At 38.2% G+C, this 21963-nt stretch overlaps 10 protein-coding genes across 10 annotated transcripts; 2 read left to right on the top strand and 8 right to left on the bottom strand. All coding sequences in view use genetic code 12, as the record gives it.

Moving 5' to 3' along the window:
- Window positions 1–663: 663 nt before the first annotated feature.
- On the top strand, window positions 664–2371 carry AMA1 (Ama1p; the record flags this gene model as incomplete). Its single annotated transcript, XM_064994357.1, has 3 exons — window positions 664–1648; window positions 1719–1920; window positions 1981–2371. 3 exons carry the CDS (start codon window positions 664–666, stop codon window positions 2369–2371), a joined length of 1578 nt encoding a protein of 525 aa, XP_064850429.1.
- A 95-nt stretch (window positions 2372–2466) lies between these two features.
- On the bottom strand, window positions 2467–4077 carry MTC6 (Mtc6p; the record flags this gene model as incomplete). The annotated part of the gene is made up of 1 exon (XM_064994356.1): window positions 2467–4077. One exon carries the CDS (start codon window positions 4075–4077, stop codon window positions 2467–2469), a length of 1611 nt encoding a protein of 536 aa, XP_064850428.1.
- Window positions 4078–4276: 199 nt separating this feature from the next.
- On the top strand, window positions 4277–5821 carry DIE2 (dolichyl-P-Glc:Glc(2)Man(9)GlcNAc(2)-PP-dolichol alpha-1,2- glucosyltransferase; the record flags this gene model as incomplete). Its single annotated transcript, XM_064994355.1, has 1 exon — window positions 4277–5821. The coding sequence occupies one exon, from the start codon at window positions 4277–4279 to the stop codon at window positions 5819–5821; it is 1545 nt and encodes a 514-aa protein (XP_064850427.1).
- A 381-nt stretch (window positions 5822–6202) lies between these two features.
- On the bottom strand, window positions 6203–7900 carry SMI1 (Smi1p; the record flags this gene model as incomplete). The annotated part of the gene is made up of 1 exon (XM_064994354.1): window positions 6203–7900. One exon carries the CDS (start codon window positions 7898–7900, stop codon window positions 6203–6205), a length of 1698 nt encoding a protein of 565 aa, XP_064850426.1.
- Window positions 7901–8342: 442 nt separating this feature from the next.
- Window positions 8343–10883, bottom strand: FRE8 (putative ferric-chelate reductase; the record flags this gene model as incomplete). Its single annotated transcript, XM_064994353.1, has 1 exon — window positions 8343–10883. The coding sequence occupies one exon, from the start codon at window positions 10881–10883 to the stop codon at window positions 8343–8345; it is 2541 nt and encodes an 846-aa protein (XP_064850425.1).
- A 2078-nt stretch (window positions 10884–12961) lies between these two features.
- On the bottom strand, window positions 12962–14302 carry DASC09_007490 (DUF3112 domain-containing protein; the record flags this gene model as incomplete). The annotated part of the gene is made up of 1 exon (XM_064994352.1): window positions 12962–14302. The coding sequence occupies one exon, from the start codon at window positions 14300–14302 to the stop codon at window positions 12962–12964; it is 1341 nt and encodes a 446-aa protein (XP_064850424.1).
- Window positions 14303–15115: 813 nt separating this feature from the next.
- Window positions 15116–17224, bottom strand: TGL3 (bifunctional triglyceride lipase/lysophosphatidylethanolamine acyltransferase; the record flags this gene model as incomplete). Its single annotated transcript, XM_064994351.1, has 1 exon — window positions 15116–17224. One exon carries the CDS (start codon window positions 17222–17224, stop codon window positions 15116–15118), a length of 2109 nt encoding a protein of 702 aa, XP_064850423.1.
- A 524-nt stretch (window positions 17225–17748) lies between these two features.
- SKP1 (SCF ubiquitin ligase subunit SKP1) lies at window positions 17749–18252 on the bottom strand (the record flags this gene model as incomplete). The annotated part of the gene is made up of 1 exon (XM_064994350.1): window positions 17749–18252. The coding sequence occupies one exon, from the start codon at window positions 18250–18252 to the stop codon at window positions 17749–17751; it is 504 nt and encodes a 167-aa protein (XP_064850422.1).
- Window positions 18253–19327: 1075 nt separating this feature from the next.
- On the bottom strand, window positions 19328–19978 carry GLC8 (PP1-complex regulatory subunit GLC8; the record flags this gene model as incomplete). Its single annotated transcript, XM_064994349.1, has 1 exon — window positions 19328–19978. One exon carries the CDS (start codon window positions 19976–19978, stop codon window positions 19328–19330), a length of 651 nt encoding a protein of 216 aa, XP_064850421.1.
- Window positions 19979–20306: 328 nt separating this feature from the next.
- ZUO1 (zuotin) lies at window positions 20307–21584 on the bottom strand (the record flags this gene model as incomplete). Its single annotated transcript, XM_064994348.1, has 1 exon — window positions 20307–21584. The coding sequence occupies one exon, from the start codon at window positions 21582–21584 to the stop codon at window positions 20307–20309; it is 1278 nt and encodes a 425-aa protein (XP_064850420.1).
- Between the last annotated feature and the right edge of the window lie 379 nt (window positions 21585–21963).

Here is a 21963-nt window from a genome sequence, read left to right as displayed (position 1 = left end):
TTCCTGTTGCGATTTCTGGTTTTAATTTACGTGACCTGGTATCTAAATATTTCGCTATTCACCGGCAATGTGCAGTTGCACTTTTCGAAGGAGAGCTTGGATTGTCTTGTGATATGTTTTCTGTCCTTCTCTCTCTCTTTCTATACATATATATAACAACTATTATAAATCCTATAATAAAAAATCCAATTATCTATTTCATCGATTTCGGTTGTGTTTTTGGGGGTGTTTTGGTATTTTTTTTTCTTTAAGCTGTCACACATTTTGACCGAGATAGCATTAGACAACTTCTGTGCTTTGACAAACCAAGGCATCTTGCCTAATTTGCCAATACACTTAAGTTAGCACCTCCTTCTCCCTCAACGGCTCCTGTCATTATGTTGTTGTGCTTAAAAGTTTAAAATCGTTAAGCGAAACGGTTTTTGTTGACGTCATGCAGTTGCGCTGTTGTCAATAATGAGGGGGTACAGGACCCCGTGTAGTTAATAGGTCCTCAACATGCGTCGGTGTGAAGCGCGGTCTTCTTTGTTTGTGGTTATGGATGGGCGATGAGATGACCATCATCATCATCAATCAGTCAATAACACCATTTTCTTTGCTACTGTAATAGTACTCTTCTCATATATAGATATATTAGAAAAAATAAAGAAAGCTACAGTAATAATGGATCGCTTTATTCCTTCTGATTCTTCGTTTGAAAACTATCGCTCTTTGCCCAATAGTGTCAAGACAAGGAAATCCATGCCTGACTTATACTACGTCTCTACCATTGAAGATAGACTGTCCTCAAGTATAAGCACTTTCACCATATCTCCACTGCCAACAAGAACATCTACTGCTGATTCGGTACTGAACTCCTCATCTCTCTCCATCCCCAAATCTTCTCCTCCTCATTACAGCGGCATTATTGCCCAAGCATTGGGATTCAGTACCAAGAAAAGGGTCTTGAACTTCCATTCATCTAATAATCGCAATAAGGGCGCTAAGATGGGAAGATCTTCACAATCTTCCAGGCAGTTCAAATCAACCAAACCTCTTCGTGCGGCAGATAATTCCCCGGTGAGCAGCACTTTGGCGGTTATGGGTCCTTTATTGACAAGTCTCTCTCCACAACTAGTGGCAAAATATTTGGCAGAAATCCCAGATGGTGCGAATGAGCACAATGATATCAAAAAAGGAGAAAAAAATATTAAAATTCAAATTCCTCATAAAGTTTTAGAGGCACCGGGATTGAGAAATGATTTCTATTCTAATGTTGTTTCCTGGTCAGCTAAAACTGGGAAAGTTGCGGTTGGATTGGGATCTCAACTTTTCCTTTGGTCTGAAGTATCAGGACCAGTTTGTATCCCCATTGACGGAAATCTTGATACAATAACTTCTTTAGTGTTTTCTGATGATGATTTGCTAGTGGTAGGCACTAAGCTGGGGAAGCTTACGGTGTACTCCCAAGAGGCAGAGGCAATTTTGTCGCAATATGAATGTTTTGAAAAAGCCATCTATTGCATTTGTTGGATCCCAAAATCTTGTGAATATTTTTTCATTGGTAATGAAATTGGCGAAGTTAGTCTTTTCAAAATCGCCATGACCTCAGATATCTTCAATTTAGAGTTGGTCAGCACTTTTAGGTCTCATGAACAACAAATTTGTGGTATATATCAGACCTTTTAACGCCCTTACAGAATGCAAAATTACTGACAAAAGTTCTTATAATGTCTAAGGCCTTGCAATTTCAAGTGACAGAAATCAAATCGCGGTAGGAAGTAACAATAATTCATGTACTCTTTGGGATATAACGGATCTCGAGGCCCCCTCTTTGAAATTCTCTTTACCACATCAGGCTGCAGTGAAGGCCATTGCTTACTGCCCATGGTCAAGCTCTTTGTTGGCAACCGGGGGCGGAAGTAAGGATAGGACATTGAGGTAAGTCGCTTATAATAATGAAATTTTCTTGTTTTCGTTCTTTTTACTAACTTCCTAAAGGTTTTGGCATACAAAATCGGGCACTTTATTAGGATCTATGAGTACCAAAGGTCAGGTCACATCAGTTATTTGGTCAAGAAGTAGACGTCAAATTGCTGCAACATTTGGGTACGGTGATTTGGTACTGCCGCTACTTGTTAGTGTGTATTCATATCCCAGTATGACACCAGTAGTCCAGGTTCCGGCGACTCCAAACTCAAGAATCTTATCTGCAGTAATATCGCCGGATTATACGACGGTTTGTGTTGGCACTAATGATGAGACTCTTGTATTTTATAAACTTTGGCCTACAAAAACTGGCTTATTTGGTGATGCCCAAGATGGTCTTTATGGAAGTGATTTGATTGAGTTATACGAGGGCATAGATAAAGTTGCTGAAGTGATTAGATGATAAAGTACATATATGTATGTGAAACAAAGGTAAGATTCCGCAGTACACGACAGTGATTATACTTGTTATAAAATATAAAAATCGTTTCTCCATATTTATGCAGGCACTCCTTCATATTCGTTTTTTGTAAAATCTGACACCAACTCCTTCCAATACTTTCGGTTTTTCTGAACTGGAACTTGTGCACTGCTGGTGATGGCATTGAATGAAAGAACAAATACGATGAATACCGAAATTGGGGTGACAATCCCTACGAACCTGTGTTTTTGGTCTTCATTTTCAAAGGGGCAAAGAGAGTTGGGACCCCCGGTGACCCAACAACTATCTCTTGAAATGGCGTTATAATCGATCCAAATTGGTTCAGTGATCGAATGTTCTTTGGCAAAATTTATCAAATAGGTTTGAGCTAACGCAGTTTTAGGAATGCTGAAATTGAACTGAGGTGAAGCTTCATCATCATTACCGGCGCACAATTTTGAAGCATCAAAATAACTTTTTTTACCGGTACTGATTTTCCAAAGAGATTCATTGGACCGCGACTGACACGCTACGAAGTGTGCTTGGTAGCAATTCTCGACGTACCAACCTCCTTGGAAAAGTACTGCACATTGATAGGCCTGGAGGACCCCTTGTTGTGATTGGAAAACATATTGGTCGTTATCCACTAATACCTGGACGGTCTTGCGGTCCAAAGGTTGAGATTCTTGCCAAAGCCAAGAAATTGTGTTGATATCGGTATAATTTGAAATGTTTCCATTGGAGATGATCGAGGTGTAACCCGTTAACATAATATTCCGAAGATCAGTGAAGTTTGTTAAAGTCGTGGTGGTGAATTTCCAACTTTGGGTGGCTAAATTGGTGAAATCGTCGATTGACAATGCAGTATTATTGATAATTGTCGATGGATCGAGGTTCTGTTTATAATTTAGGTAGAAGTTCGATTGGTTGGGCATGAAGACGATTTTTTCCAACGCCATGGTTTCAATAGAAGTAGCATTGGTAATTGATGTATCGGTCATCCAAAGCATGGGGATGATGGTTTTTTGAGAATCGATGGTGAAATGATATAATGTAGGATACTGGTAATTGGCATTTTGATAGTCGGTTGCCAGGTATAACGCCAGGCCAAAAGTTTCTTTCAACGCTTCTGAAATACTTTGGGTGACTGCCATGGAATAAGAAACGTTTGAGGTTTGCAAATAGTGAAGATTAAAGAGAATTTGCGTGAGGTTGGGGATATAAGTCTTATTACTGTCGGTATTAAAAGGAATCGCCTCGAACACCTGGTATAACGTTAGGTTCATATCACAAGTCAAAGTCGAGTTTCCTGAAGTGAAAGTAATAATCGAATCATCAGTTGAAGTTAAGGTTTCCAGTGATATTGGACATATTTGCCAGCCGTCATACTTATCATTCCAATATAAATCAACCAATACCGCGTTGATGTTGGAGTTATTCAACGTCAGGGATAACGCCAGCAATCCTTGATCGGTGTAGCCATATTGGGTAAACACCACTGACGAAGCATTTATACCGATTAATGGGAGTTTATCGATGGTGGTGTTGAAACTAAGAGTCTTTTGACCAAACTCACTGACGGATTGTTCGTTTTTGAGCAAGTCATTAAATTCCGATGCCTGGATAATAGTGGCGACAAAAAGCAACCAAATTATCAGTGCTATTCGTAGAATTTTAACGGATGACATTATTATGATGATTCATTGATCTCCCACAATCATTATATTCCAAAAGTTTGGTGATGTTCTGTATATATATGATGGACAGTGATGTACTAAATAAAAAAAAAAAAAAAAAAAATCACAATTTAAAAAAAAAAAAAAAAAGGAAAAATATCGGTGTCAAAAGACGCCTATCTATCCATCAGCAGTGATAATAACAACAACAATGACAACAAAACAGTCGCCGAAGGATAAGGCGAATATCAAATCCAAAAGCTCAGCGTCCCAGCTACTATCGTTTCTAAATTACTATATCACATACCCGATAGCCTTGACCCTCATCTCGTATTCGTTTTATTTGATTTCTTTCAAGTACGTTGACTATCAATTCATTGATGAAATCTTCCATATTCCTCAAGCTCAAAAGTACTGTAATGGTGATTTCCACCATTGGGATTCCAAAATCACCACCCCTCCTGGGCTTTATGTGTTGGCGTACCTATATGAAAAGTTGTTGAGTTTCTTACCAATCGATACCGTGGAGTGTGATATCCCAACTTTACGATCACTAAACACCATTGGTGGGACGATAATTCTCCCACTTTGTGTGACTATTCCAATAGCCAGAAGATATCCTACCAGATTATGGATTTCCAACGTGGTTTTGATCCCATTGATCACGATTTATTTAAATCTTTTCTACACCGAGGTTTGGTCAACCATCTTCATTCTAAGTTCATTCACCGTCAGTTACTTGTGCCCATTCGGGGTGAAATCTTCGATGCTCTCGTCATTATTGGTGTTTTCCAGTCTTTGGTTTCGGCAAACCAATATCGTATGGTCTGCTTTTAATTTGGTGATTGGGATTGATCAGAAGATCCGGTTGGAAAATTACACCGTGGAGAAATTCGAAACGAAATATCAATCTCTTTCTAAGTATCTCCAATTTTTGAAATCCTGGAAGGTATATTCAATGATTATGGAAATTCTTGTATTCATGGATACCGCTCTTGGTAATATCCTTGCGATTATTCCATTCTTGGTGAATTTTGTGCTATTTGGCGTATTCTTATTATATAACCAAGGGATCACTTTTGGTGATAAAGAAAACCATGTCAGCACCATTCATTTCTCTCAAATCTATTATTGCTTCTTGTTTATGGGATTTTGTGGCTGGCCATTAATCCTATCCCGGAAATCTTTGGCGGGGTATCTTCAGTTCAGTTTTGGATCTATGGGGAAAATCATCGGTACAGCAATGATTTATACAATGATGGCTTATACCATTAAACACTTCACGGTGGTTCACCCATTCTTATTGGCTGATAATCGCCATTACACGTTTTATTTGTGGAGAAAAGTAATAGATTCCGGGACCTATAGTCGTTACGCGATGATTCCAATCTATCATTTCTTGATGGTGTTAATGTTGGCCCAATTTGCCAAGGGACATCGCAGTACGACCAATGTGGTGTTGGTGTTGGGGTATATGTTTTGTTTATTTGCCACCATCATTCCTTCCCCATTGTTCGAACCAAGATATTACATCCTTCCGTACTTGTACTGGAGATTATTGACCGATGCTGGATCGGTCGATGACACTTTGGAATTATTTGGTTGGAAATTCTCTGGAGAACAGGAAATTTTGGCGAAATTGGGGGCGGAATTTATTTGGAATTTGGTGGTGAATCTTGCCATGTTGTTTGTGTTCATCAATTTTGAATTCTCATGGGATAGTGAGCCAGAGGTTATCCAAAGAATAATTTGGTAGAAAGAAAAAAAAAAAAAAAAAGAATAAGTAACATCATCACTTGGGAAAAATATTAATTCTGATACACCTAAACCTAAATAATAGACATACTGATAATAAATTCATAGACGTTTAAATATTTTTATGATGGGTATGACTGTAAAAAAAAAAAAAACGATAAAAAAAAAAGAAATCATCTAATCTATGATGACATGAACTATAGAAACAAGACGTAAAAACCAAAATAATAATGTAACAACAATAATAAGCGACAATGCGAAAGGAAAAAAAAATAACAATAAAAAAAATCGAAAAATACAAGGAGAAACAAGAAAAACTAATTATAATAATAATAATAAAAAAAAAAAAAAAAAAAAAGTTTCCATTCATAAAACAAATTGTTCAAATTGCAATACTTTCAAAGTTCCCTGCCAATTTACCAATTGCATCATCATCGTCATTTGCGGGAAGAGTATCTTGATGCACCACTTTCAATTCGACTTCTTCAGGACTGACAATTGTCGACAGTGATGTTGAAGAATAGGGGTTATTTTTTGCAGGATTCTCCATCGACGGCTCCTCTTCCAAAATATTCACCAAATTCTTCACTGGGGATTCCAGTCTTGTTGGCGACACAATCCTGGACGACTCTTCCAAGTGTAATCCACTGATATCATCGAAGGTGAAGCTGGAATTCAACGCCGATCCTTCGGGAATATCTAACAATTCACTTTCTTCGTACGAATAATTCTTGGTATTATCATTATAAAGTCCAACCTCTTCCTCACCACCGACCACCATAGAGGCTGGTTTACTATGCTGCCTTTTTGAAATTTTGATCTGTTGTTGGGCCTGCCATGCTTCGACTGCTCTTTGCTTCATTACTTCAAAATACCCCATTTCTTGCTTGGTTTCACGACTATAATAACATAACTCCCCTTCTCCGGCCATGATATCATCGACTAGTTCATCACTTCTAATGATATAATTACCACTTTCCAAATCTTTAGCAAAATTCAACATGAAATCCCCCCAGGTTGGTGCCACGACGTATTTAGTATCAAACTCTCTACCAAATAAAATCACTTGGCCATAAGTCCCATCAGGGGCAGGCGATAAATCCACAGCAACGTGATTCCCGGAATTATCAGTCAAGAGGGGGATCCAATCTCTATGAGCGTAAGTTCCATGAATGGCATTTGGAGGGACCGATAATTGATTCAACAAACTTGATTTGACCCCTCTAATATTGGCTTCTTTCTCAGTGATATCATATTGTAAAGTAGTTTTCTCTAAATCACGCTCCAAGTTAGGGTTTACCTCGTAGTTGAAAGTCTCTAATGATTGGTAATTTGCCGCACTGGTGCTGCGCTGTTTTTCTTTGTGTGTACGTTTATGAAACTCTGAATCGTGGGTCAATTCCGGGGATTTTAACCCCATGAGAATATCGTGATTAAGTTTGTTTTGCACGATCGAATCAAGGACTTTATCAGAAACTTTCCGCCAGTTTTTCGTCATTTCCACCACTTTGTCAAGCGACATCAATTCCAATCCAAAAAATAACCCGCAATAATCCTTAAATGACCCGGTGAAATCTTGCCCGTCGTGGATCCTAAGACTCGTCACCACCGACGGAGGAAACTCGATGTTCAAATCCTTTTCTGCCATCCCAATATCATTTCTCGTCACCGGGGGATTTAAAGTCTCATTTAAATCGCTATGATGCTTATTAGTCCATAATTCAACGTGTCGCCACGCCAAAATCGTCTCGCTCACCCCTTCGTTATGGATATCAAAGTCTCCGGAAAGAGCCATATTAGGAGAATTGAACGAATGATCTAATACCGGGGACGTTAATTTCGGCGACCCAAACCATGAACTTCTTCGGGATGATGATGCGGTGGTGGTGGTGGCACCACCATTGAGGGTGGGAGACGAGATCAAGTCTTTCGACGAATGCAGGAACCCTCGCTGACTTGATTTCCTCAGCTTTGATGATGAAGAGCCAGCTCCATCGCCACCATAGTCGGCGTATCTGTCATTGGTATTGAACGAATATAAAAGTTGCAGGAACTTCTTGGAGATGATATTCTTTGGCATTTCTGGAGTAAAACAAAAGAAACGTTGGGTTGATTTTTTTTGAAACGCACAGAACAACTTCTTCTAGCGGAGTGGCATGTATATCTATAAAACAAGAGAGTGAAAAGGCGGGTAGTATGAAAATACAAGCAATGGTTTACCTAGTGGGAAGTATTAATAAAAGAAAGAAAAGAATAACCAGCGAAAGAAAACAAATAGTTAGTCAAATTTCAGGTGTGGTAAAACAGATCTGCTTAGTTTTTTTTTCTTCGTTTTCTTGTACGTTGCATACTGTCCAAGCCTTCCACCGTTACCCGGTGACATAAATCACCCATAATAGACGTCAAACAGCCCTACATTGACTGTTTGGAGTTCTGACACTGAAACGTATTAGGTATATATATATATATATAATAGATAACTAAAATACAAATCATACAATAGAAAATATACATCCCTTTTTTCAAACAGAAAAACTCTCATCATGGAAGTTCAACCTATTTTCTCTGGCCCATAGCTTGGCCTTCTTGGTTAATCCTTCGGGACCCACCCCAACGACCCAGACTTTCTCAAGAATTTCATCAAGATCAACCGATCCCATATCTTTACAACACTCAACAACCGCGTGTGACCCATTAGATGGTGATCGATCGACATGTCTCTTTTGATGGTAGTGGCTACTACCTCCGGGAGGATGTAAAAGATCAGAAGTTTCCTCTTCTTCAATAGCATTGAAATCCGTATTTATCGAAGAATTTTCAGAAGTGCCGGTACAAAAATGGTTGAGGCACCAGTTAAACTCATTTTGTCCTAAAACCGGTCTTCCTCTATAAATCTTGAGCTGTTTGACAATACTGGCATACTGTCCATTGGAAGCTCTATCGGCTTTGATGATGATTGGTAATTTGAATTCCTCATTGGTTTTCCAAATCTTGGAACTTGTCCTGGGCAATAATGGTTCGTGGTCGTCGTGGTTGATCGACCCGTAATTAGAAATGGTGTCAAGGTCTGAGGTTAACAAGTTCCCCAGAATAGATTTGCTCTTATTGAGTACCCGCTCTTGCTTAATTTTTGTGTCGTAATTGTTTGAATATTTCGAAATATTAATCCCCACATTATCGGCATTAGAGCCTTGGATATCATCATCATCATCAGCATTTTCTTGGTGATCTTTACGAAATGTATCCAAATTCAATCTGTCAGTAATCAAATCCTTGATCGATTTCTTCCCCGAAAGTCTTTTCCTTTTGAACAAATCATCATAACAAGGTGGGGTGTCGACCGATGACAACGATTTTGATCTCCTTGTCTTTCTAATTATTGGTACCGTGAAATAATTATGTTTATCACCAAGGTCATTCTCCTCAACTGGCGGCATCGTGGCCCCAAAGTTCGTAAAATCAACCTCTCTAGTATCGTAATCCAGGTCTTTAACCCCGTTAATCGATATCATTGGTAAAACGCTGGCATTATTTTCATGATCATCCAATTTATCAAATAGCAATTCGTCGAGTCTTAAAATATTTTCTCGAAGATGTTCAAATTTATAAGTCTTGCTGGTCAAATAGATTTCAATGGCATTGACATCGATATTTTTAAAATGTTTGAAAAGTCTCAAATCTTGAATATCCTTGATAACCCAAATGATTTTCGAAGGGATCCCTTGAATGCTCAAAATTCTGAGTAATGGTAATGCCACAGATATCCCTGACCCGCCAATGATCATCAACATTCTGGACGCCGAAACTTTATAATATGAGGTAAGGGTCACGATGTTGGAGTTTTTCAAAAGTGATTTCTTGATCGGCGAGTCTTTGAACCATCTGCTAAAAGAGTGGTGGCTATTGACAGGACGGCTAATAAAATCATCACGTTTCTCAGTAAATTCCACAAATTCGAGGTCGGGATCATACGTGCCGGTAATATAGTATTCGTCGATATTATTCAAATCGAACTTGGTATTTCTAACCACCAATACGATAGAATTGTCGCTGGGAAGCGACGCGATAGTGTAAGGATGGGCCAATGGAGAAATGAACCTATACCACCAGTTTATTAGCGGATTAGTATATCGTTTTTGCATTCTGAGATGTGAACAAGGCATGATGGAATGTTTGAATTCGAACCGACCTTCTGGAATTGACAGCTTGGCGATCTCAATGACCTTCAAGTTTGGAGATAATGGAATGATCTGGAGCTTTACCAAAGAAGTATTGGTGAACCGAAGGTAGATTTGATAAATCAATACCGCGACATTCAAAAAAGTCGCGAGGTTTGCCGGAGGTTTTGAGTGGAAGAATAAACAAATCACCGAGACCCAAGTTAGAAGGTAATGATTGATATAAAAAAATTTGAAATATTTTCTTCTAATTGGACTTAATGAGGTAATTGCTATCATTAGGAATGCCGCCATGGGGATCCATCCCAAAATTTGCCGTTTTTTCCAAATTTTCGATAATGTTTGTTTATGGAAATAACTGGCGGTGTAAAAAATGGAGTGCAAAAGTGATTGGCATACCACAATTCTTGAAACCCATTTGTGCACTGGTAATAAACTGAGATATAAATTTTTTGGCATAGGTGATGGTCTAATAGTTAAAAATAATAACAACGGCATCAAGGTCACTGCCAATCTCCCCAATCTTTTGGTAAGGAACATTAGATCGTAATTCAACTCGGGAGTAAGGATCAATAGGGAATAAACAGACCAAAAGGCAACGATCTGAGAGATTCGTGAGTTGACGATAAACCCATATACCGGGGAATGGCTGTGATAGAATTTTTTTAGCCTTTTGCTGATGGCGTAATAATGTGTTTTGTAAACGTAATTCACGATGGCCATGCAAAGTAATATGAAGGTTGACGAGAAGAATGAGATCCATCCGTATTTTCTAGTGATGGCAATCCTTAGTCGCTTGTATTCTGGGGAGATCTCATCGACCCATCCAGGCAATCGGATCCTGGGATAATCTTGAATGGGGTTGTAAGTGTTATTATTGGACATGATGGCGACGACAACATCAATGAAATGACCAGGATAATCTGAGAAAGAGTATTTGTCGAGGTTGTAGAAATGAAAGGAAGAAGAAGAAGAAGAAGAAGAAGAAGAAGAAGAGGCTTCAGAGATAAAAGAAAATTAAATTTTTTAATGAAGATCAATATATTGACGGGTTTACTAATCTTTTAAGGGGGGAAAAAACAATAATGCCGTATTAGTAGTATACCGATGAGCCTACTCCGAATTGCGATCTTATCAACATCAAAAATAAAGGAAGGAGAGTGTAATTAATACCTTGGTAATAAGATGATTATTAATGGTTGGTTGGTGGCAATATCTATGCGAGCCAGAAGGGGCAGATACCAAGGGCGAGTGGTTATTTGTGTCCTGTTGGTGTTGTTTAATTATATATTTATTCACCCACCGGGGTTTTTCCATTACAATCATCACTGCCTTTTTTTTTTTTTTTTTTTCCTGCTGATCTTTTCGATAAGAAACGAGACCGGGTGCTCCACCCGGGGTGCAATAAGATAGCCGTGCTTGCTGTGCTGCCTTGCTTGTTATGATTGGTCTGTAAGTCATATCTATGATAAAGGTTGTTGTTATTATTGTTATTATTATTGTTATTATTATTATTATTATCTTACTACGATATATGGCTGTGCCAATGCTTTATTATCCACATTCACCAAGTGCTGTGTCACCTGATATTGAATACCACTGTGGTGGTTACAACCATTATGGGTGGATGGGTAATAATACTTTAATAACCGTAGTCATATTGGCAAGCTTTTGTAGCAGATAATGATAGCACGATGTTGTATTAGTAAGCTCTCGTAACAGCTATTCTACAACGCTTCCGATCGTTCGCCAGCAACTTACCCTTCTTTTTAATATAGACGGTTCCCTCCATGTTCTTTACATGATAAACAGTAGCTCCCCAGTCGCAGAATTATCTGTTGTTTGCTTCATCCCATTTTTTCGCTACATTTTCTTCTCCTTCATTAATTTTGCTTATCCATGTCAGTCGTAGTATTCCTGGCAGATTATGAAACACTGTCGATTCCAATAGGCGTATCTATAAAGATCTTTATTACATATATTTCTTCTAGTGATTTACAAGCTAAATTTGCAAGCTAAACAGCGTAGTACAGGAGATGAGACTGCTTTACCCTCGATGATCATCGCCATTGGACTTTTGTGATTCGTACTACTTCTCGAGACCGCTAGCTATTCATGGGTTTGCTTTTTGTTTCAGATACAATTTAGCATATATATATATATATATATATATAACTATCACAATCATGTTTGATGGTCAGGGAATCGTTTTTTTTTTTCTTTCAAGAGTTGACTAATGGATTTCCCAAATTGCCTATGTTTTTCACGTTATACTAAACAAATCATCCGATATGATTGTCCATAAATATATATAAATACATTAGATACATCTCATATGAGAAAGAGGAGAATGAAAAAAAAAATTACGAATATGCGATTCCAATTGAGGAAAGTGTTCTTCACCAAAAATAGAAACAATTTCAAAAGAATCTTATCTATCAATTGGGTAATTGACCAGCCATCAAACTAGTGTACAAATTCAACAGTTAGCTTTGTCTGGTTGGTTTTTTTTCCCCTGTTTCATGCAAATTTGCACTTAGGTGCATGCATTGCAACAGAAAATTTTTATTCTACGTGCTTCCAAGTAATAATCACTTAGCATATTTGGACGAGCCATACATATGATGTACATTAACAACTAGGGTATTGTTGTTGTTTTTTTCTTGTTCCTGTTCTTTTTCTTTTCAACTTTATTATTCTTATTGTATAAATATATATATATATATATATATATATATATATCAATTTAAAGTAAAAATAAATAAAAGATATCATTAAGTTGGTGGCCTGAAAGATTACTATATATATATATATATGTAAAAAAAAAAAAAAAAGAAAAAATTAGAAACTAAACGATGGACAATAAAACACATCTTGAGGCACGTAGCATTCGTAGAAATAAATAAATAAATAAATAAATAAATAAATAATAAAAAACAATTAAAAACAAAGATCAAACATCATTAAGCCTTTTCTTCAACTGGAGTTCCAACCTTGTTGACTTCTTCTTCAGCAGCAGCTGGGGCTTCAGAAACAGCGGCTTCGGTTGGTCTGTTGGTTGAAACAGCATCGACTTCTTTTTCATAAGAAGAGTTGTTGGAGTTGTTGGTATCGTCAGAAGTGGTGGCAACGGTAGTAGCACCCATTTTTAAATGGTCTGGCTTGTAAAATCTAAGATCGATTCTGGTAACCAAGTACAAAACCAAAACCAAGAATTCCAAAAGCCCGTGGGTACAGTACAAAACCACTGGCTTGAAAATAAAGGTTTGTTCATACACTTGCTTGTCAATGAAAAGAGAAGCGCATCTGAAACAAGAAGAAATCAACAACAACACGGTGGTCAAGCAAATAATCAAAATACTCCAGTTGTGGTGCAAGCTTGGGGCAGCTTCTTCTTCCAAAGTCTTGATTTCTTCAACGGTGGTGTAATGTTGGGTGGTACTGGCAATGACTCTGACAGCCTTCTTGTGGTGGTCTGGTCTTTCGACAAAAGTGTCTCTGGCAATCTTGGCAGAACCTTTTGGAACAAAGTAGCAAATACCAAAAGATTGGATCCACCATGGTTGGTAAACGGCAAAGTTAGGGTCCTTTTGTTTTGGAGGATGGACAAATGCCAAAATCAACAAACCAACCGCGCCAAAAGAGTAAAGGACGGTCAACAAACCAGCAGCTCTGGCAACCTTCTTGCACATGTTGAAACGTTCTTCACTTAAAAAGTACAAGTATGGGACAACCCCAGAGACAACCCCCATGATGATGGTTCCAAGGACAAGGAAGTAAATAAAGTACATTCCGTATTCGAAAACCTTGGAAGATCCAATCTTTGGGTGTCTCCAAGTGTAAATTCTTTGGGCCAACACCAAGTTAGTCCCGGCCAACAACACGGTACTACACAAAAGCAACACGGTACTGGCCAACCCGGTATGGACTCTTTGCATATTCTGGGCCCAAGAGATTCTAAGGGCGTAACCAATCCAGTTCATGAACCCGTAAAGGATGACGGCGAGCGACACGTAAAAACGATGGCCTCTGGACCAGTTTTTGGCAAACACATAACAGTGGCCGGCGGTCAAGACGATAAACACTGCGAGGAACACTGCACTTGGGGCAATGTCAGCCGAGGTTGGGTAGCCACCAAAAGTAGCAGGCAAGATGGCTTGGACGGCCTTTTCCAAGTAAGCTGGGACGGTACCATACTTTTCCTTGGTCATTTTTAATAAAGGAATCAACCCAGTGCCGATGGCAGCATTGTCGGTTTGGCTTTGAATCAAAGCAGTGATGGTTGCTGGAGAGAAAAACGACATTTTGGACAATTAATAGAGAAAAGAAGAAGAAGAAGAAGAAGAAGAAGAAGAACAGTAAAAAAAAAAAATGTATACCATCACAGGGCCCCACCGTGAATATATAGTTGAAGTAAGAAAGGTCATAAGAACTCATAATAATGAAATGTTAAGGTTTTTTTCCTTTTGTTTGTGCCGCTGCATGCATAACGCTAAAAAATTTTTTTTTTTTTTTTTTATTTTCTTCGTGGGAAGAAAGTTTTCCTGCAATCCACCAGAGCAAAGTGCCAGGCAAGATTTTCCTGTCTGTTCAACCGCATTCCCCAACAATTGTTGGGCAATCCTCGTAGCAGGATATCTGGTCCCAATGTGTGGTGTGTTGTGTTGTGATGATTGATTGATTGATTGCAAGGGAATACTCATTACCGGGATAACGGGGATGTACACAACTTCTCCTCTCCACTCACAGAAAACCGTCGCAGCAATCGATGATGGTTGAAATTATTATTATTTTTTTAGTGGTGTTTTGGAATCAGTGGGGTGGAATTACTTATTTTTGTGTTTTGTTTCTTTTTTAGTGCGGTTGCTCAACTCCCCCCTCCCCCTCCTGCCTACCCTGGCAATATAAACAATCTTGTTGTGAATCATTTCCCTTTTCGACCGTCCCCACCGATCTCTGGGTCGTTCCTTTCCTTTCAACAAAGCTCATTGTGTGCACGCGACAGTTGTGCCGTATCCCACCCATATTTGTGGATCGTTGTTATACATCATCACCACTATTCACCCACATAAAAGTACACATATATAATACATATATAATATATATATATGTATATATCAAATCTCCCTCAAAGCTTTGGTATCGTCATACAAATCATCTAGCACAAACTCTACCTCACACCTCACCTTCAAGATCGGCAATAACGCCCACACACTCTTTTCTCCAAACTTGATCGCGCTATCAATACTCTCGGTAATACTCTCCTCGTTAATATCATTAATAATAAAGATCGTCTTCCAAATACTGATAAAGTCCCACACGTTCGGAACAATCGTGATCTCACTACTGCTCAATTTCGGAGTCTTCTCATCGACCGTCAATTTCTTCAATAATTGGAATATCCGAAGCAGTTTGAAAAATTCCAAATCGGTGAGCAAATTAAACCGATATTGGATCTCCATGTTAATGATCTTCTGAATGTTCTTGGAAATATTGATATAAGTATAAGATGGCGTGGCAATCAACGTCGTCACATTGATCATGAGATTCACCGCCAAACTAATAAGTATTGTCACCGGTAATAACCAAATTTCTAACGGATTATTAACCGTCAAATCTTTCAAAAAATTCTGACTGTCTTCAATCCCTTCTTCTTCATCATCATCATCATCATCATCATCATCACTCTCAATAGCTACCTCTTCATCATCATCAAGACTGTCAGCAACTTTTTGAAATTCAATCAAATCAATGATCGTACTTATTCGACTTATTGCCGGTGTAGTAATCATTGACTTATTATCATCGGCCCGCTTCTGCTTTCGTTGAATCCGTTTCTCTTTGGCCTCTTCAATAATCTTATCCACATCATTCAACGGCCTCACAAAATGCAAATCGTGCCGTATATCATTGATCACCAAAGGTTTGAAATAAAGCCGAGCCAAACTGACAATGAAATGGTTGACATTAAAAAGCTCGGTTAATCGCTCATACGGGGATTTCGGCTCATTGTTGATTTCGTGGGGGCCCAAAAATCTGGTCTTGCTATCAACACTCTCTTCGTTAGAAATTGTGAAAATATTATTATTGCCATCTTGAATAATTGTCTGTGACGACCTGGTGAACAAATTGAACTCGCTCCATTCGACAACTTCGTTTTTCAAATTCTTCACCAATATCAGGATTTCGTCTCCCATAATATCACTACCAATCGACGCAAACATTGCACTACGAACAATCATGTTGGGGGTGGTAATATAATTGCAAATCGTCGGCAAAGATTTATCGGTAGAATGAATGATCAAGTTTAAAATCTTCCCGGTTTTGCTGTACAATTCTTCAAATGTCAAGTCCTCCAAATAATGTTCGACATATTTCATCAACAACAAAATCTCCGGGGTGTAAGTCTTGTGATAAAACTTGAGCAAGAATTCTAACCAGCTTTCCCGTTTCGAATCAAATACCTGGGGTTCATGTTGTAATCCAAATCTTATAAGCTCATCGGTAAACCTGTCAAAAAAATCGTTTTGTGAACCACGATGGTTATTCAAACAACTAACACAAATTAAACATCCAAATACCGACCCAAAATAACTCCCACTAATGATTTTCGGTAACAAATTATTTTTGGATAATGTTTTAATCACCCCTAAATGATACATTCCAAACATCGACCCTCCTTGTAAAATCAACGCGGTATTTCCTAAGGTTTGTTTAGCATTATGGAACGCCCGAAGTTTATAAATGATCAAATCATTTTCCGCACAATTTGCATCGTCATATTGATGGATAAATTCCAAACTTTTTAGTACTTCGGCAATGTATTCGTGGATGATGAATTTCGTCCCCATATAACTGTTATTAAATAGATTCTTGTCGGTTATCCCTCCAAAATTGCGAATGGTGCTACTATTCAATAACGAAATAATTCTTCCAATGTCATTGGCGTCTCTAGCATGACGTAACGAGACAATTCGATCAGAAATCAATCGATAATCGAATTTTTTGGAAACGTAATTTTTCCGCCACTCGTCTTTGCCTAAAAATTTATCGATCTGCTCGACAATTCCTAACCATTGTTCGTAAGTGGTGGTGTTCCGAAGATCTTTCTTGAATTGCTGGAGGGTCTTGAAAGTATGATAATTGGTATAGCTTTTGATGATCAAGGTGAGGGGCCAGAATATAACGAGCACCACGAGCTTTGCTATGGAATGGATCAAGTACATGATAGATAAATAGATACGCAATCTTCAAGTAATCATTGGTGCTGTAGATACTTGTGGGGTTTTCAACTATATCTATCTGTTCTGACGCTGTATGTAGTAGCGATGAAGGGAGTCTAAAAATCCCCCCCAAATTCTTAATGCCACTGGCGACGGGTACATAACCCTTGCGAGGGACGTCAATGAAATGGGAAAATCGCCACCGATGAGCTATTATTGATATTGATACCATTTCTTTGATGGCATTTACAATAGTCGACCCCAAAAATACAAAATATAGATGGGGAAATACAAAAAAAAATAATAACAATTCGGGCATCACATTATACAATAAAAAACAAATAAAAGGGAAACCGTAGAGAATAATATAGCATAAAACACATTACTTAAAAGCCAACAAACATAATAATAATAATAATAATAAAGAAGAAAAGGAGAAAGAAAAAAAAAAAAAGAATAGTAATAACTATTTCTCAAACTCTTGCTTCCTCTTCTCCTTTTGCTTGTGCCTTTTTGGTATCCGTCAATTAACGGTCTTCAGCCCATTCATTCTCTCTCTTTATGGCGGCTTCTTCTTCAGGAGTGAAATCATTGTCAATGTTGAAGATTTTTCTAATCTCATCTGGGGATTTGCCTCTGATCATTTCCGCAACAATCTTGCACCCGGCATCCAATAGTGGTCTAATGTTCATGTAGTTAGCGGCCAAAATGATCTCGTACAACATTTCTTGGTCCACTTCCAAAAACTTCTTGTCCCATTCATCAACTGGGGTAGATTTTCTGGTGTCTTCGTCATCAACGTCTGGGAAGTTGGTGTCCTTGTGGTGTTCGGCCCATTCAATCACTTTTTGCAACACCGCGGCTCTGACATTTGGGACAGGAATATTCATTTCTTCTTCGTCATCGTCATCATCATCTTGATTCATATCACTAATCAAGTTCTTGATCAACACGGACTTTTCGGCAACTTTCTTGGAAACTTGGAATTTCTGCTTGTCAGAACTGATCAAGGTCACTGTAGCTTCAGACATGATGTATATGATATATATATAAAAAAAATATGTGGGATTGGGGCTTGATTATCTGGTGGATTCAATGGTTGAGTATGATAAAACTAAAAGGAAATAGAAATAAACTATAAGCAGTTGTTAAAATCTGAATATTATTATTATTATTCTCCCAGGATTTAGAACAGTAATAAGATATCATAATCAAAATGTTAGAAGTGTTGTTTTTTTTTGCTTTCCTTCGTTGTCCCTGAAAATTGGAAAAAAGTGGTATGGTCACGTGTTTGAGAGTCTGCTGGTATTATAAGGGAGATTAATAGGTGACATCTATTATATATTATTATTCATACAATAGGTTGCGAATACATTCATTATTAATTTGAGTGATGTGTTACAAGTGAAAAACTAAAACCCCATTGATTAGTGAATTTATGGCATAATGCTTGCCAAAATTAATATTTACATTTCCACCGCCGCGAAGCCCATGTAAGCTTCATAAGTTCACCTCATTCCATAAACCACCAAAATTTACCAATCGAGTTATTGGCACATAACTATTGTTTCGTCTATTATATTAATGATAAAAATTCAAATGACTTAGGGAGGTGGTAGTTTCCAAGTTAAGGTTAATGTTAGGTGTTTAAATGATTTAGATCAACGTTGACAATACATATTTTGAAAACTCATTATTCCAACGATATATTGGTATATTCCATCTTGTAAGGTAGCTAGCTATAAATAAAGGAGAGCCAGATACAAACGAATGTTGCATTTGCTGAAAAACGTAAAAGACAGGTAGACATACTAGTCAACATATATCCATCCACTTCCAGAAAAACCATACTATAAATCATAAAATGAAATCAGAGAGAGAAGTGAAAAAGAACACACATTTTTAATAAAGAGATATATAAATCAAGCATCAAATATTTTGACTAGCAGTAATCACATACCACTAGATAAGTAAACGGTCAAATTTTTGGGAAAAAAAGGGTTTGTTTACTTGATTCTTTTTTGAAATTCTTTCAATAATAATAATTTTCTTTTTTTAAAAAAAAAAAAAAAAATCTCATAAATTTGTAACCTATTGTTTAATTAATTAATCTTCTTCCTCATCATCTTCTTCTTCGGTCAACACCGATGCCATTTTTAAAGGATTGATAACTTCATTATGATAATGTTTCTTTCTCATTTCTTCAAACTTTTTATGCTTCAATTCTTCAGGACTCAATTCTTTTTCGGCTTCTGGATATGGTTCATTGATTTCTTCTTTTTCTGAAGGAATAATTTTACTACCATGTAAAGAATCCAAAAACACTTCTCCTTCAGAAACATCACATTCCCCTTCCCCTAAAGAGAAGTCTGGTATTGATCCGCCATTTTCCTTTGCCTGTTTATCATTCTCATCGTCTTCGTTATCATCTCTATAATAATCGTTCTCCTCGCTGATTGGGCCTTGGTACGGTGTCTTTGGTTCGTCGATCTTGGTGAACGTCATTGATGCTTTCAATTTATCATTTTCTTCCAAGTTCTCCTTATTGAAATGCACACCGTCATCATGGAGTTTCTTCTTCCTGGCAATTTCCTCTCTGATTTTATCCCCTTCACTCGAAGTTTGTTTGAATAATTCGGCGTTCTTCTTGGTGTTTTCTAAAACAAGCTTTCTATCATAATCACTGTTCACCGGATGAGAGTAGTCATGGGTTTCGCTGTTTCTCAAAATCCCTTTGGGATGCTCTGTTTCAGACATTTGGTTAATTTTATTTTTTTTTTAAAAAAAAATAACAAGAAAAGGGTCCGTAGCCTATACTATTGTCGTCTTTCGTTAAGCAAACGGTGTTTGTGTTGTTCCACTTGACATATAACAAAGTTGTGACGGCGGCACATAAAAATAAATAACAATTATCGCACCGTTTTTTGGATTGATTTTTGACGCAACGCACGTGAAGGCTATTGTTTGTCTATAAACATAATTTCTTTACAAATAGTAATGAAAAATATACGATTCGATTGTTTCATCTATGGTAATATATTCATAAAACACTATTCCTGTTCAGCTTAATATATATTAATCAAGCTTAAACAAAATACTTGATGGAAGCGGCTGGGAGCTTACCAGCAGAAATCAATTCTTGAGCAGCTTTAGTCAAAGCTGCCTTAGCATCACTAGTGATGGCACCGGCAACATCAGCCAAAGTAACATCATCGAAACTGCCCAATAACAAGTCAATTTCTGCGTCAATTGCTGCAGCTTTACCTTCGTCACCAAAGTACCCGGCGTCCTTAGCAGAACCTCTGATGGCTCTCTTGTTCTTCTTCTTAGCGTTCTTAGCAGCTTCCTTGGACTTCTTCTTACCATCCTTATCAGCTTTAGCTTTGGCTTCAGCTTCGGCTTTAGCCTTGGCTTCAGCTTCAGCCTTGGCCTTAGCTTCTTCGGCGGCTTTTCTGGAATCAGCTTCTCTATCCCACTTTCTCTTAGCCTTGGCTTCTTTTTCCAATTGCTTGAACATCTTGATTCTTGGATCTTCACCAATGGCTCTGTCGACCAATTTGAGCAATCTCTTGTTGTCGTCGGTCTTCTTCTTGTCTCTGGCAGCCTTGTTCTTTCTTTCAATGTAACGCTTGTGGTCTCTGTTGGATGAATCATCTGGGGCTTCTTCGTCCAAGAATTCAAAGGTTCTCCACGAGTCGAATTTATACCAGAAGTTGTAGAATGCTTCGACATCGGCCTTGGCGGTTTCCTTGTCACCCAATTGAGGAACTGGTTGTTTCTTGGAGAATCTTGATTCCGAGGCGAACACTGGTCCCCAGGCTTCGAAGAAATCGTATTCGGACTTGATGACTGGTGGCTCGACATCGGCGTTTTTGTCGACAGAGTCGAATCTTCTTCTTTGGATTGGGTCCATCAAAGTCTCGTAGGCCTTTTGGACAATCTTGAAGAACCCGTCTTGGTCGATTCCTCCCTTTTCGGCCTTCTTATCTGGATGATGCTTCAACACGGCGTCTCTGTAAGCAACTCTGATGTCTTCGGTGGTGGCCTTGTGACGGTACTTGGACAAACCCAAAGTGGCGTACAAGTCGGCGGTTTTCCATTCTCTTGGGTCATGGGTCAACAAATCTTCTGGTTGTTCGTCATCGAGGTCCAAGCCATTATCTTCTGATTCATCTACAAGTTTGGCGTTCTTAGCGGCTTCCAATTGTTCATATTCAGACCAGGTGTGGCCTCTGATAGATCTGGCGGCGTGGGCCAAGAAGTAGCGACCGACTGGTTCCACAGGACGACGGACTGGTTCGGAGAACTTGCCAGTGGCCCCGGTGGATTGACCGTTAGCGGAAGGTAAGACTATAGTAGACATGGTTATTGGCTATTATTGATTGATCTTATGTGTTGATATGATGGTTATTGGACCACTACTACCGTTAGATGCTGGAAAAAAAAAAAAAAAAAAAAAATTTTAGATCATTACAGTTACCCGGGAGTTAAAAGAGGTTCTGTGGGCGGGTAAAGTGAGACAAAAGGATAGATCTTTCACGGTTTATTATACATGGTTGGTATTATTATTTTATTATTACGACGGTTATATTTAATGGATAGGTCATTATGGCTGCCATCAGTTATCGCTGTACTAATACCATGATGATTGTGTATCTGCCATAGGAACGAGAAACAGAAAGACAGACAGACAGACAGACAGACAGACAGACAGACAGACAGACAGATATCTTATAAAGAAG

This window comes from Saccharomycopsis crataegensis (genome assembly GCF_037102585.1).
Source record: "Saccharomycopsis crataegensis DNA, jcf7180000000072, whole genome shotgun sequence".
NCBI classification, from domain to species: domain Eukaryota; kingdom Fungi; phylum Ascomycota; class Saccharomycetes; order Ascoideales; family Saccharomycopsidaceae; genus Saccharomycopsis; species Saccharomycopsis crataegensis.
The sequence above is the reverse complement of the archived record's forward strand: the minus strand, read 5'-3'. Positions and strand labels throughout refer to the sequence as shown.